General features: G+C 36.3%; 1 protein-coding gene across 1 annotated transcript in view; it reads right to left on the reverse strand.

Annotated features, from left to right (window-relative positions):
- Positions 1 to 14,861, reverse strand: part of LRP1B (LDL receptor related protein 1B) — a 610,286-nt gene that overhangs the window by 87,623 nt on the left and 507,802 nt on the right. Inside the window, exons 55-60 of the mRNA XM_056496787.1 lie at positions 13,768 to 13,955; positions 12,205 to 12,388; positions 10,933 to 11,018; positions 7,318 to 7,440; positions 3,444 to 3,625; positions 1,513 to 1,712 (exon numbers count right to left, since the gene is read on the reverse strand). Coding sequence (XP_056352762.1) covers positions 1,513 to 1,712; positions 3,444 to 3,625; positions 7,318 to 7,440; positions 10,933 to 11,018; positions 12,205 to 12,388; positions 13,768 to 13,955 — 963 coding nt within the window. The remainder of the gene's footprint in view (positions 1 to 1,512; positions 1,713 to 3,443; positions 3,626 to 7,317; positions 7,441 to 10,932; positions 11,019 to 12,204; positions 12,389 to 13,767; positions 13,956 to 14,861) is intronic.

A 14,861-nucleotide genomic window follows, 5' to 3' on the forward strand; every position in this document is an offset into this window, starting at 1 on the left:
TGCAGGAGAGTCCCACAGGCTGGAGACCAAGGCAATGGACACTGAAGATGGTCTGACTGCAATTTTGCAGCTATCTCCTGAGTGTAGTGAGAGGACATTTTTGGGGAAAGAAAAATTCTGAAACTCTCAGGCTAAAAGGGAAGGCTGTGAAAGGTTGGACCACTGCTGTCAGTTTAGGGCTAAGAGTGACACACGGGATATTATTTACTGCTTTCCTTTGAAAGATCCAGAAGGAAGAGTAAGAGGATAATTTTATGAGAATGAAAACAGCAGGATAGCAGCACAGGGAATGGCATCAAGGGAATAGGGAGCTTTGCTGCCCCTGTGAGAAGAACAGCCTGTCAGCAGGAATCCAGCTCGGGCTGTGTCTGAGCAAGGGCGGCTTAGGTGAGCAGGTTACCACTGACCGGTGTTTGTCCCAAAAAAAACACAGACATGATGCTGAGATTAATGGGAATGTTTACAGCTCTCATAATCTCAAATCTACCATCTCAAACAACTGCCATTGAATTATTCATTATGTATTTATAACCCACAAGTTATGAATACAAGGGGTAGAAAACTTGTTGTTTTGATTTTCTTTTTTTTTTTTTTTAATTTCATATTAAAACTTTGATCTGAAAATAAAGTAGTTAATTCATCAGTTGTGGTCTGGAGAAGACCTGGAGGCACCCAGTACAAGGTAAAAGCCTAAAAGAACCCAAATCCACGAGGTATTTCCAGCAGTGCAGCAGTGCTGAGGTTTGGGTAAAGCTTGAGGAAGGAACTCAGGTAACAATTTCATCTCAAATAAAACCCCAACAAAAACTTAGCAGACTGATACTATTTCATATATTTAAATTAAAATGAAAGATCTTTAATTATTCAATTTGGAATATGAGAACTATTCATCATAGTGCAGAATTTATTTATTTTTAATACTTCATAGATAAAAGACACAAGCTTTTTAATTATCTGTCAGGTGAGAAGCAAAACACAGAGATAAAGATTAATTCATTGCACAAGTATTTCAAAAGTTATTATTTCACCTATCTACCTGGAAAGCCCCAAATAACATTTGAAATACTGGTCTCATGCTGAGTAGACTAATGGCTTTTCCAGACTTTCTGAGGTGGGAGAAAAGTCTGATTTTAGACCTATTCTGACATATGGCACAGAGGATCTATTCCTTCTACTTTTAACAGCAAGTTTCACTCACTTTGTAACTTAATCAAGAACATGTCTGTATAAGCCAGAGTATAAAATTGACAAGGCTGAGTCTGTTCCTAAAGCTTCTTTTTCTATTTGACATTCTTCCCTCAAAAACATAATTTATGGAAACTCTGTGTTTGTGCACGTTTAAAAACTCTTTATATCCATAACAGAGAACAAAAATGAAAAGCAGATTTTAAAATAATGATAAAAGGAAAAAATTAATTTCAAAAAAGGTTTTAAAGCACAGTTTTTACATAACTATACATAGCATGGAAAGCATCAAAAAGAAGAAAAAACCCAACTGAAGTGTTGCCCAACCTTTATGTCTGTGAGATCCATCCATGTCAGAAAACTCAATGTGATTTTCATCAGCCCAGTAGAGTCTGTGGTTGACATAGTCTATGGTGAGAGCCATGGGTCTGGATATCTGTGTTTCTATAACCACAGTTTGCCTGGATCCATCCATCCCAACACGGCCAATGTGTGGGGACTCACAGCAATCGATCCAGTACAAGTATCTGCAACACAAAACACAGCAGCTGGAAAACAGCAATGATTGCCCAGAGCAGCTGTGGCTGCCCCTGGATCCCTGGGAGTGTCCAAGACCAGGCTGGATGGGCTTTGAGCAGCCTGGGGTAGTGAATGGCATCCCTGCCCATCTTGGGGGATGGAACTGGATGATCTTCATGTCTCTTAATGCTTAATTCATTTAGTTGATCTCAAGAGTCAATCAGTAATTACTCTACAATATTTCCACCTTCCAGATGAATCTTTGTGTTTTTCTAGACCTCTGTCTGTAAATAGGTGTGCTGAATGTAAAGGGTTTGAATAGGAAACCTCATGCTAGGTGTGATTTTATTAAAATGATTATGGACTCGTAAAATGTGCATTTAAATGGTTTAGTCTTGATGCCTTAGGATTTGAAGCACCACTCAAACTGGAATTTGTGAATCTCACATCCTGCATAAATAGCACCACTACTAAATTTCTCAGAAATATGGTATTACATCTACTTCTTTTTTACACATATTACAAAACATTTTTGCTATTAACAGTCACAAAATCCAAATTGAATTGCTTCAAGAAGTCCTAGTTCCAAAATATTAAAACAGTTTCTCGCACAGAAGTTTAAACATGGGTGAAATGCTGAGAAAGACTGTCAGAAAGCTGAGCAGCAATTTTCCCCTCAATATGCTATTCAACCACAATGCAGAGCATGTTTGCCATAAAGACAGAAAATCCCATTATTTAGTACATGGATGCTTGTGGCTGCTGTTGTGTGCCATTACTCAGAACCTCAGGACAGATCTTTCCAGCTGGGGAGCTGATTCTGCTCTCCAGGCTTTGGACAGGCTCTCCAAAATCCAGATGCAGCTGATATTCTCAATAACCACCTGGAACAGAATTTGTGTGCAGGAGGGAATGGTGGCCCTAAGAACAGGCACAGGTATCCTACAGCACACAGGTGCAATATGCTGGCACCAAGCCTGCTCCACACAAGCAGCAGAGAGGGAACCTTCTCCACTCTCTCCAACAGAAAATGTTTTCTTTGGAAACAAACTGCATGGCATCAGCAGGATAATTCACTAAGCATTTCTCATTTGGGAGGAAAAAACTCCAAGTAACACCATTTCAAATTATAACTCTGAATTAGAGGGTTTTTCCCCAGTAAAATTCCATATTAAAATAAATGAACAAAGGCTCATGTTTATCAATAAAAATGTAAAAACAGCTTTGGAAAGCTGTCTATACACACCAAGAAGAAACCCAGTAAGTTTATTATGCCTACTTATTTATCTGTCTAAACCTTCCTGAAAGACTGGGACTCTGTGTACTAACTTTGTAGAGTGATTTTTGCATTCTCAGGGATGCCTAGGCAACCACAGAAAGATCCCAGGTATTTGTGTCTTGAAGCCATTAAACAAATGTCTTGGGCATCCTCCCTCTCAAATTTTACAGGGAAGAAAGGGTACAGTTACAAGAAAATTAAATTCTAGTTCTAAGAAATAGTGGAAAATACCTTTTATCTTGAAACTAATAAACTAGATAGGTTATGTTTTTTATATGGAAAAACACTGTTTTTCTTTGTTTAGGTAGAGCCCAGACCAACACAGCAACTTTCTCCTATCACTGAATATTAGATTAAAAAAAACCAACAAACAACTAAGTATTATATTTTTTTAAATAAAAGATATTTTATGATCAAATCAGGATTAAATGGGAAGTATTAAAAATTGGCTGCTTCATACCCAGCTTGAGGATATAAGGACAGATCTCTGGGAAACTTCACTCTCTTGCTCACAAGGACAGTTGGGTACAAGCCATTGAGTTTAGACACCTCAATAATTCTCTTTTCAGTATCAGACCAATAGAGATTCTTCCCAATCCAATCGACAGCCAGGGCATTGGGAACAGCTGTATTGTGAATTACCTGGAAAAGCAAAAGTGACATTAATTATTCATCTAAATAACCGGGGAAAGGAACAACAGTTTGAGAGCTACTGATACCAGGATATTGAGACACTGGATATTTGGTGCAGTGACATACAGCATGTGAAAAATGGGTATTATTCACTGCTAAACACTGACACTGCTCAGGAAATGACACTTAAGTAGCTGTGACAATGTGACACTTTTCTCCTAGTAAGGACAATGGAGCACACCATGATATTGCAAAGAGGAAATTACCAACTTCTCTGCATTATGCACGAACATTTACAAACTTTTTATCTTTCATTTTTCATCTTGAGCTTCTAGTTTTTTCTTAATTTAAAAATAATTTTTTTAAAAATAAATCAAACCAAACCAGCTTTTTTCCCCTTCACTATTCTATTTTTTGTTCCACAGAGCAGAGTGGAGATGAGGCTGCTCTCCCCACAGTGTGCCCTTGAGCACATCTGCTTCTCATCTCCCCATTGCTCTCAGCAGTCTCCATCAGTGTCTCCTTCATTTTAATGTCACAGTGGTGCCATATGTCATCGTGACAGAGGGACCATGAGAGCACTCTGAGAGCTGCTGGTTGGAAAGCAAATACTGTGCTCTTATTTCCAGCATTCTTGCCACAGAAGAGTGAGGAACCTCCCAAGAATTAGTTAAATTTCAAAAGGACAACATCATTAAGAGACAAAAGCAATTTAGTCACCTACTGGAAAGCCTACAGACTACTGACAAGGATGTGTTATTCTCAGGGGTTTTGATGACTTGGATAATTCTGGAACTTGAACAAATTCCTCTAGATATATGTGATTACAAATCTCATCATGATGGCATGACTCAGTCCAGCTTGTCTGGGAGTACTTCATGTCAAGTGTTCAATAATATTTGAATATTCACTATCATTTGAGTCCAATTTCTTCTAGGCTTGAAAATTCTATTCCTGAGAAGATCTATCTTGACCTGTACTATTCCTGATGAAGTCCTGATTATGTCTGTGCAACTAGAACTTCAGAAAAAAACCCCCACAAATCAGAAAGCAATACTTGAAAATTTATGAGATTTTTTAAGCACTAATAATGGGTTTATTACTGTGGTGTACATTCTAATTTACTGTTACCTGCATCACCAACAGCACGTGCACCAGAGTATAAACTTCATGTACAAACCTGTGTTATGTAAAACTGAATGTGCTAGTTTTAAATTTATTTACCATCTGAAGACATGGAAAAGCCTTTAAGGTAAGAAGGGATATGGTGAGATGCTTTAAATCAATTTTATAGTTATGAATATGTAAAAGCACTTTCTTAGGTTGTTACATAATTTATCACCTTATAAAATCTTTTTTTTTAAAGTTAAATTCCAGGATACACTGATTCTTTAATGGGAATAAGATGTTTTATTTCCCAGCACCTTCACACTACCAGCTTCACCAGTTTATAAATGTGTAATTGCAGCAACTGCTGCACTGGCACAAGGGACATTTCATGCAGAAATGGATAACTCAGAAAATTTAGATAGTGGTTTAATGGTCTAAACACTACACTAGAGCATCACCCAAAGTAATGAGTCTCTCTTTCTGTTGACTGTTCCTTGGGAGAGTCACTTCAACATGTCCCAGTCACTGAGATCACCAGTGTGGCACTGAATGTGCCCAGTGCAGCTTCCTGCTGCATCTCCCACTAACATTTGAATCTAAACTCTCCATAAAACACTGTGTGCACATCTGAACACGTCCATGTGAAAAAGCTGTCCTTTCAATTCTGTAAATATCTCCTCCATGAGCAGAGGCACAAGAAAAATGAGATGCCATCAGGCTTCCCAGAGCTGGTGTGCTGAAGAAATGCCATCCCCTGCAAGGGGAATCCAAGGCAATACATCAAATAGCATCACTTACACTGAGAGCAGATCTATTTATAACAAAGAGTAACACAACAAGTGCAAAGATATTAAAATGAGAGATTCATACTTCAGGGGAAAAAAACCATAAAAACTCTCTTGTGACAAAAAAAAAAAAAAAACACCATTAAATATGTAAACAGGTTTTCAAGGTAACAAATAATAGCACTAGCATTTAAATAATTAAATAAATACTTATAAAAATTTAATTTGAAATAATTTTTTAATAATGTCAGTTATTAAGTATGTCCTGCGGCAACTCAATAAAAAAGTCAAAGAGCCACAAAAATTTGGCACTGGCTGAAAGGTTACTAACAGACTATTAGACACCTACAGTAGAATTCTTGCTAATTTTTTCACTTTTTTTTTTTTTTTTTTTTTTTTTAGCTTTCAGATACCAAATCTGGGCCAAGTTTTTCAGAGAAAAAAAAATTGTATGAAAATTAAATGGAATTATTTTTATAATTTTTGCTTTGAATATGGCATCCTATATGAGCAAAATTTTCATCGACATGACACTTGTGCAAATTGCAAATTGATGGAAAAACAAAATAGCCTCCATGTTCTCATCCTAATTTTCTTTTACTGGTTCAACTTTCTGAAAACTTTTCTTAAAAAATAAAATTATTAATGAACCAGTAGAAAGCAATTTTTTTTTTATTCTTCTACTTGATTATTTGAACATTTTGGACTAGGAAAAATTCTTTGTTCTTCTTGAAATAGTTAAGATTAGAAATAAAGAGTCTGAGTAATCCCCAGCCCTTATATAATACTGAATCATCCAGAAGGGACAGAAGCTGAGGAGGATACTTTGGAAATTGCTTAAAGACAATAAATATGATTCAAGGATTTAATGGATTTTGAACCCCACACTTGCCTGTCTTCTACTTTTTTCCCCCTCACAGGTAAAAGTTTTAAATGCATGCTGGGTTTTATTTTAACCCAATGCAATCAGACTGCCAGAAGTTGCTTATCCACTACTTGATTTTTTCTTTTTAAGAACAATTGTTTTGGTGTGAAGGATGCAGACAAGGTTCCCTGAAGCCAGTGAGTCTCAAGCCCTAACTCCCAAGGACTGATGTGCTCTGAGGATGTGTCAGCCCATGCACCAAGCTGTGAATGAAAAACACAAATCTTCCCTCTCTGCATGTTTATTGGTGTGCAACAAGGATATGCTGCTGCTCATTTAACTCCACGTTTCAGAAGGTCAGACATAATGGAATAAACAGAGAATTCCTTACTGCTTATCACCAGTTCTGGGAAAATGTTCACATAAGTCAACAAATGTGCTTAATAGTGGATTTGTGAACTTAATCCACTACAGAGGCAGAACAGACAGGCTGTGCAGAAATGGGAGTGCACTTTTACCCTTCACAGCAAAGACACTGAGTTATTTTACTTATCAACGTAGTGGAGGGAAAACAAAACCAAACTGAAGATCACAGGAAATTTTATATAGGAAGAAATAATACACCAGTGTATTTACAGAGCTTACACTTAATTATAGCTCTTTCTTTTCTTTGGCATCCTGGAAACCACATGGAACTGCCAATTCAGTAAACTGTCAGATAAGTCATAAGGAATTTAGCTCCTAAATACAGTTCTCCTTGTCCCTATCTTTGCTTCAAATAAGATACAAATGCAATTAAATGTTACTGGGACTTGCTAGCTCACACTGTGTTTGTATCCACACACCAAAGCATCACAATCTGGGTTAAATGTACAAAGGAGCATTTCCCAAAACACTCAAAAAATTTAATTCTGGTAGTGCCATTATTAATCCCCAATTACCTTGATGTCACTTCCATTTAAAGACATTCTGTTTATGCGACTGCCATTAGGTCTGCTGGAATCAATCCAATAAATGAACTCTTCTCTGTAGTCAAAGTCTATTGCAATCACATTGTTCAGCCCCTAAAAACAGAAAAAAAAAGTCCATTTATTCAAATGTTTGAACACAAACTGCTGGGTAGCATTCAGAATGCAAAACACATCTAATATTCCTAATGCTTTATTTTACTGTCTGCATACTTCTGAAGCACTTCCCTCTCTTTTCCATACATTACTTGTAAACAGAGTAAGACAAAGACTGTAACAGAAATAAATATGGTGACAAATTAACTGAGTCACTTCGAAGAATGTAGATGATGTATGAAACTGAAGCTCCTGTGTTTTTTCCATACTCTTATTTAAATGAAATTTAGCACTATATACTTCTAGCTTTTGCTCAGTTTCACTGCTGATTTCTACCTTTGGCATTTCTTTGGCAAATTAGATGGGAGAACCAGAAACAGTGTAATCTTAATGACATTTAAACAAAAAAAGAATTTCTTTAGTAACATAAATTAATCAGGAATTCAAAATGGTGGTGTTGCAAAAAGACATGAATGTTAATTCCTGGATGAAGAAGTTTTGACTTCTAAGATTCTATATTATAGGTACTCTTACCTATCTATATATATTTGTTTTTTATATATGTGTGTGTGTGTGTGTGTGTGGATACACAGAGGTGGTAGATAGAAAAAGCATGAAAGTTGGAGATCCAGCAGGCACCTGGGAATTTCCTATGGCTCCAATTACAAAGCCAACACATTTTGAAATATATCTGTGGTATTCCAACAGGCTGGGAGGAGCAATCATACAATAATGGCTTTTCATCCCCAATGGCAGATAAGGAAGAAGGGAGGTGCATTCAGATGATGGCTCTTATTTCCTTATCTGCCCCATAACCTGCTGAATGTTCTGGTATATAGTGAAATCACAATTATTCTTAATGTGCCAGGTTGTTGTTATCAATGAAATAGGGAGCAGCAGTGGTGAAAGGAACGGATGTGGTCTGTATTCCTTCTATAAATTCAAGGTCAGTTAATCAATTCCCTTATCAGCCCAGTGACATCCTGCTCTCAGGTAGATCAGCAACCTCCCTCTCTAGTGCAATTCATTGTTGGGAAGGGGTGTGCTGGACCAGCCAGCTCGAAAGTAAACAGCTAAGGACAGCAATATTTAATTGTACAGAAACTGATACACAGCTTATCTGCCATCTACTACTGCAGAATGACTGTAAATCTAGCTTTTGATTAAAATGTAGAGGGAAACAGTAGTTGGGCTGCACAAATAATCATTTAAAAAATGTCTGAAACAATTCAGTGTAGGAAGACCACCCTCATTTTTCAAAAATATCATATACATGCACACACTTTGCACAAAACCAGCTGCAGCTCTGTCAGTCATAACTGGGCTGCAGAACACTTTTCCTGTCTCTTTTTTCTCCTGTTAGTATAATTGCATCTACAGAGAAACCTCCACACCAAATTCTTAACCAAGGAGACAACAGAATAGAAAATATTATTTAATCCAATTTTATAACATTCTATAAATCGAAGTCATAAATTTGTAAAAAATACGGCCTTATCTCTATATATTCCACAACACAGTAAAAGTTTCCTAAGGATCAAGACTAATACAGAGAATTGACTGCCTGCACATCTTTGGTTTCAAGTGTTTTGTTTTGGGTCAATTTAATTTCATTTTTTATCAGAACATCAACTGCAGGTAAAAAAATTCTGCACATCTTTAGGAGTTTTCTGCCCAGACATAATTTCCTCTTTATCATTTACATATCTCACTTAACCTCTCCTAGCATAATTCTTTGCAATTTCATAAGTAATCTGCCTTTTAGAAGGAATAGGGAAGATTTCAAATGGAATCAGCTGCCTTAGTATCTCATCTTGAACCTGTGGGCTTGTTTCTGTCACACACAGCACATAATATATCCTTGGCTGTGATTTGTGTTCCCTTGCTGCCCCACTAAAAACATGGAGATAAAAATTGCAAATAATGAGGACAAGAATTATCTACTCTGCCTATTGAAACCCTGAGGATTTTGATGACTAGGAGTGAAGGAAATGGAAAGCAAAGACGATATATGAGACACATTCAAGCAGTTGTACTGTTTATGTGTATTTGGAAAAATAAAAAAAGGAAAAAAAATAAAATAAAAGAGAGGTAAAGCTGGCACATAACTCAGAGAAGACTGAACAAGCTCCTACTTCCATCTCTTTATTCTGAGTTTATATGAACAACTGTTAGGATGGTAATCACAGATCAAATACACAGAGGGGAGGGTGGGTTTGCTCCTCTGCCAGAGCCACTCTGGTGTTTGCCATCACCTGGTAGATGTGCAGGAGAGCCAGATCCATCGTGGCACTACAAGGACACAGGGATGTTCTTTTGAAGGACACAACTCCTGCTCTGTTGGTAAAGATCCCTCTTTGCCTTCCAGGCCAAATGCTGCCTTTGCAGGAGCAAAGACCAGTAGGTTCAATAGCAGAGGTGATCATCAGCCCAGGGAATTAATGTGACATGGAAAACACACATTTTGTTCAGTGGCTGGAGCTGCTCAGCCTCTAGAGGAGCCCATTGAATTCAGGACCATCTGTCAGCACCAACCACGAAGAAAATTTCCTGCTGCTCCCCTCTTTTCACAGGTTTCCATGAACAGGTACACCAGCAAAAGAGGAGAGAGGCAGTGAGATGCAAATGAGAGGGAACCAGAAGGATTTTGGGAGAGCAGACAGACTTTCATAATGCTTGCTAAACTTAAAGTCAATGTTTCATTCAAGACAGTTAATTTCATAATTACTGTTGTGGAGACCTGAGCATGTCTCTTGTGACATTAAGGTGCACAGCATAGTGACACAAGAAATCACCAAAGGCCTAATGATATTGGTGGGCAGTAAATAATTTCCTAGTCTTACTACAATAGATCCATTAATATTCAAGGAAATTGATATTTTTATTAAAACTTATTTTGGAAATCTAATCTGTGGTAAATAACTACACTTAGGTGAAGCATAGAAGGAGAGCAGACTGCTAAAAATGGCAGATCTGCATTTACTGGGTGACTTTCTATTTTTGTAGTTTTCCCACTTTTTTTTTTCCTTTTCTCTGTTTTAATAATTTAGAGTAATTTAAAAATTAGATTTACACAAAGGTAAGAGTTCATGTTTTGTAATATCATAAATATTGGGATTGTCTGTCTCAAAATAGAATTAGATTATGACAGTAAGTAGCCCAAATAATATATGGCCAAATAGGTGTGGGTTTTTGATTGTTTTTTAAGTGAAATAGACAAATTGCACAAAACATATTGTGATGGAAGAGGATCACAAATAACATAATTTTTTTTAGTACATCAGAATGACTGGCAAAACAACTGCCTGATCTTTAATCATGTCAAATCCAGATGAAATAGTAATTTTAAAATATTGTAATAACTCTGAAGGTACTGCAGTTGTTCTGTGGTGCACACAACGCCAATTGTAGGATGATGTTTCTGTCAGTTGCAAACTTTAGAAAAAAATAAAAGTATTGAGTTAAACTTAGAGCATGGTACTATGGTTATACCTGTTTCAACAAAGTGTAGTTGGATCCATCAGTGCTAATTTTTCTTATTTCATGATGATCAGCCAGAATTAAGAAAGGTTCCTCATCTAAACCCCGGGAGAAAGAATATATTAGACTAACTTTTACGTTAATTTATGGAAAATCAGGAATACAATGCTGAAATACAGATGGTTTGAAAAATAAATGTTACATGCTCTGATCAATGTTATGGATGAAAGAAATATTTAAAACATTCAAATGCTCCAAGAAAGATCAATGATGCAGTATAAAAATGAACAAAGCAATCAATTAGTATATCTTTCAATGCAATTTAATTCTTTTGCCTTTATAATATGGGAACCACAGTGTATTTCATCCTAATTTAATGCCAGAGATTAAATGGGAAATAAATTTCATTCCATATGTTTTAATTTCAACAATTCCTTTCAAATTAACACTGACTATTAATTATAGTTGCCAACCAAGCATGTTTTGACCACTGCTTTTTGAGATGAGTCTGAATGGTACACAGCAAGAAACAGTTACTCATTAAAACCTTGATTTTTTTAAAACTGCACTGGAGCCAGATTTGACTTTTTGTAAACCTGGATTTCTAGTTTATTAAAAATATTTACTGTCAGATACTCATTCATGACATCACTGAAATATCTCTGACACTGACATACATAATTCCAAAAATTTTTTAAGGCTGTCTTTATATTAGCTCTATTGAGAGACACCTCAACTAAAATAAAAGATTATCAGTAATAATTAAAAATGTATTAAAGGCTCTGTATCTATTGCTCTTGCACTCTAGAATGCAATGTGTGGTCCAGACTACTCTGCTCCTGTACTGAACACATTTGGATGTTATAACAGAGTTTGCATTTCCTATTATTTTTTCCTGTTCCTACTTTTCAGATGAGGGAGTTTGATGTACATTCTAACATTCTAAAGGTGATAAAATCTTATCATAACCATGCTATTATCATCTGACTGAGAAGTAGAACTAAGTGATGTTCTTTAACTTTTCTAATACTTTTTCTAATTAATTATTCACACTTTCAAAAACAACTGCATCTATTTACTACAAATGAGCTGATGACAATACATACTACAAATATAACTTCTTACTGCATCCAGACACAGTCACATTCTTATTTTACATTGAAAAAGTAGAAGATTCAAAGTAACTGTTTTTATATTGCATATAAAGGTAACAGAGGCCTTGGGATTTTTTTCCCACAAATTATTTGGCTACAGCTGTGGGTTATAAAAACATTACAGTGATACCTGAAAGGGATTTGCAGCCATTTGGGTTATCAGGCTGTGTTTCATAGCCTTCTGCACACAAGCATTTGTAGGTTCCATAGGTGTTGATGCATTGCTGGCTACAGGGAAATCCAGATGAACATTCATCAATATCCACACACGTTTTGCCATCATCCTTCAGGAGGAATCCAGGCCAGCATTTGCACTGGGAAAGGAAACCAAATGCATTCATTTTTAATTCTGTTTATCACCTGTGTGTACTTTCTTCTGAATATGTTAACATCATAAACTTTTTATGCATCTATTTTTTTCAAGTAACATCTTAATTACTTTGCTGCTTGTATGGTTTACAGGATGTACATCTACTTTTCTTTTCAAATATTGCTGATGTGATCCTAAGCACCATTTCCTCAAAAAAAAAGAAAAAAACAAACAAAACCCCACCCAAACAAAACCCTGTAGAATGAGTAATTATTCTTTCTATTTCAACTGAAGAAAAAGTAAAACACACCTTTTCAAAAATATATAAAGGATTTTTCCTTGAAAATAATGATGGATGGGCACTTTTGAGTTTTTCATTTTCATTTATACATGTGTTTTTTCCTAAGGATAGACAGGTTTTAATTATTTTCCCTGGAATCACTGATGTCACCTAGAAATCTGTGTAACCAACACAGGAATGTGAATGAGAACTCCTGAGGCTGATTAGGAGCTGGACATGGACAATTCTCATGGATCCCTTCTAACTCAGAATATTCTCTGTTCCTCTGACATTTATTTGGGTCTTATGATGATCCTGGCAAATTTATCATGTGCAATGTGATAAAATACAACAGAGCAGAGTGGTTTTGGAATAGGGGCATTATTGTTATCTACAGAAGACTGAGTGTCATGTTCCCTCTATATTCTCTATTTCTCTGTGCAGAGATCCAGGATGTGCTCTCTCCACCACTTCAACAAGGTTTTTGTTGAACCCAACAGCTCTTGAGTCTCTGTCTCAACCCCCACAATCCCAGAGGGTTGAATACCTGCAGTTCTAAGCCATGCTGCACAGATTTTATTTATTCTCAGTGGGCCAATATTCAGCTGAAAAGAAGCTTTTGGAGTGCAGTTAGGGTCACTTCAGAGTTGAAATCCTGAAAAAAGTCTTTCTTCTATTTTTAGCTACTGTTTACAGGCTACTGCAGGCTGTTCCTCTCTACTTGCCAAGGCCAAGATTCAGGTGATTCAGGAACCATCCTTGCATGTAGACAATGAACAGTGTTATTTCTGCTGTTCATTTCTATGTATTGTAAATTTTTTTCTCTGATTTTCAGTGCTTTGTATACACCAGTATGGTTTGTTGCATTTAAAGCAGTATATAATCTTTCCCATAGGTTTAAAATATGCACTGTACCACTTTAAATACAATTGGCAATTGTTTACTTACAGGAAATGAAAATGTGAATGTTCTTATTCTAGCACATAAGCTACTTCACTCCAAGGAGGCATCACACAGTGGGGCTTTATTATAATCATGCAGTAGTTAAACATTTAAGAACTAAAAGCTCACTTTATATTACACCACATTTTGCAATAATTCACCTTGTATCCAACAGGAAGGTCCTGACAATCTTGGGAACAGCCACTGACTTTCTTACTGAGGCATTCATTAACGTGGCAGCTTTTCTCATCAGACCCATCACTGCAATCTTCTTTGTTATCACAAACCTTGCTTTGAGGAATGCACTTCCCATTTTTGCACATAAAAAAGGAGCTGTTACATGACTGCTCTGGAAAACAAAAAAAAGACCACACAACTTGGTGTCATCTATTAGTATTTGGAATTAGTTTTCTCATGGATCAGCTGCTGTATTAATACAAAAGGGAAAAAAATGGTAACAATTGAATATTTATTCCTTATTGATAGTTTAATAGTAACTTTTCACTTTTCAGTGTTTCTGAAGGTTATTCCTCTCCTGGAAAAAAGGGTGAAGACATCAATTTATTACTCTCCCTACATATTTGTTTTCATATAATGGAGAACCTCTACATCATCTTTGCACAAAATACAGCTCTAGTTTCCAAAAGTTAAAAAACATGGGTTCTCTCCCCTGTGGATGCTGAGATGTTTAGGAACACAACTGGCTGAATTCCAATGCATTCCTTGCCTAATGACCTGCAAATATGTCCTTCCCTGTTTGGCAAAACTAGAATACATCATTTCAGCTACTTTCAGATTCTTCAAATAACAATTGGAACACTTAAAGAAATATAAGGTAGGTGTGCTGCCTCACTTCACAGCAGATGAATGTTTTCCATCAAAATTGGTATAAAGAACCTGGCTACAGTGCAATGAAATCCTAAGATCTAGACAGAAGAATTGGTCTTTCAAAAAGCCACAGAATAGAACGACATATGCAGACCAGGACTAACTTCCCTCTCAAAAACCAGCCAGACCTAATCAAAATTATTAATGTAAACAGAAAATATCAATAAAACCAAGAGCATAGTGTCAATTATTTATAGAGGGAGCAACTTTACATCCCCTTTTGTATAACCTCCTTCTGTGATGAATATCCAAAACACAGGAACCATTACAAGAGCAAGCTAGAAACTTTGGAAATTATAATATTAATATCATCTTATTTTAGTATCAACAGGAGTTATGCTATTTTATTCCATAGGAACTGGTGGCT

Source organism: Oenanthe melanoleuca, chromosome 7 (assembly GCF_029582105.1).
Source record: "Oenanthe melanoleuca isolate GR-GAL-2019-014 chromosome 7, OMel1.0, whole genome shotgun sequence".
In the NCBI taxonomy this organism is placed as follows: Eukaryota; Metazoa; Chordata; class Aves; order Passeriformes; family Muscicapidae; genus Oenanthe; species Oenanthe melanoleuca.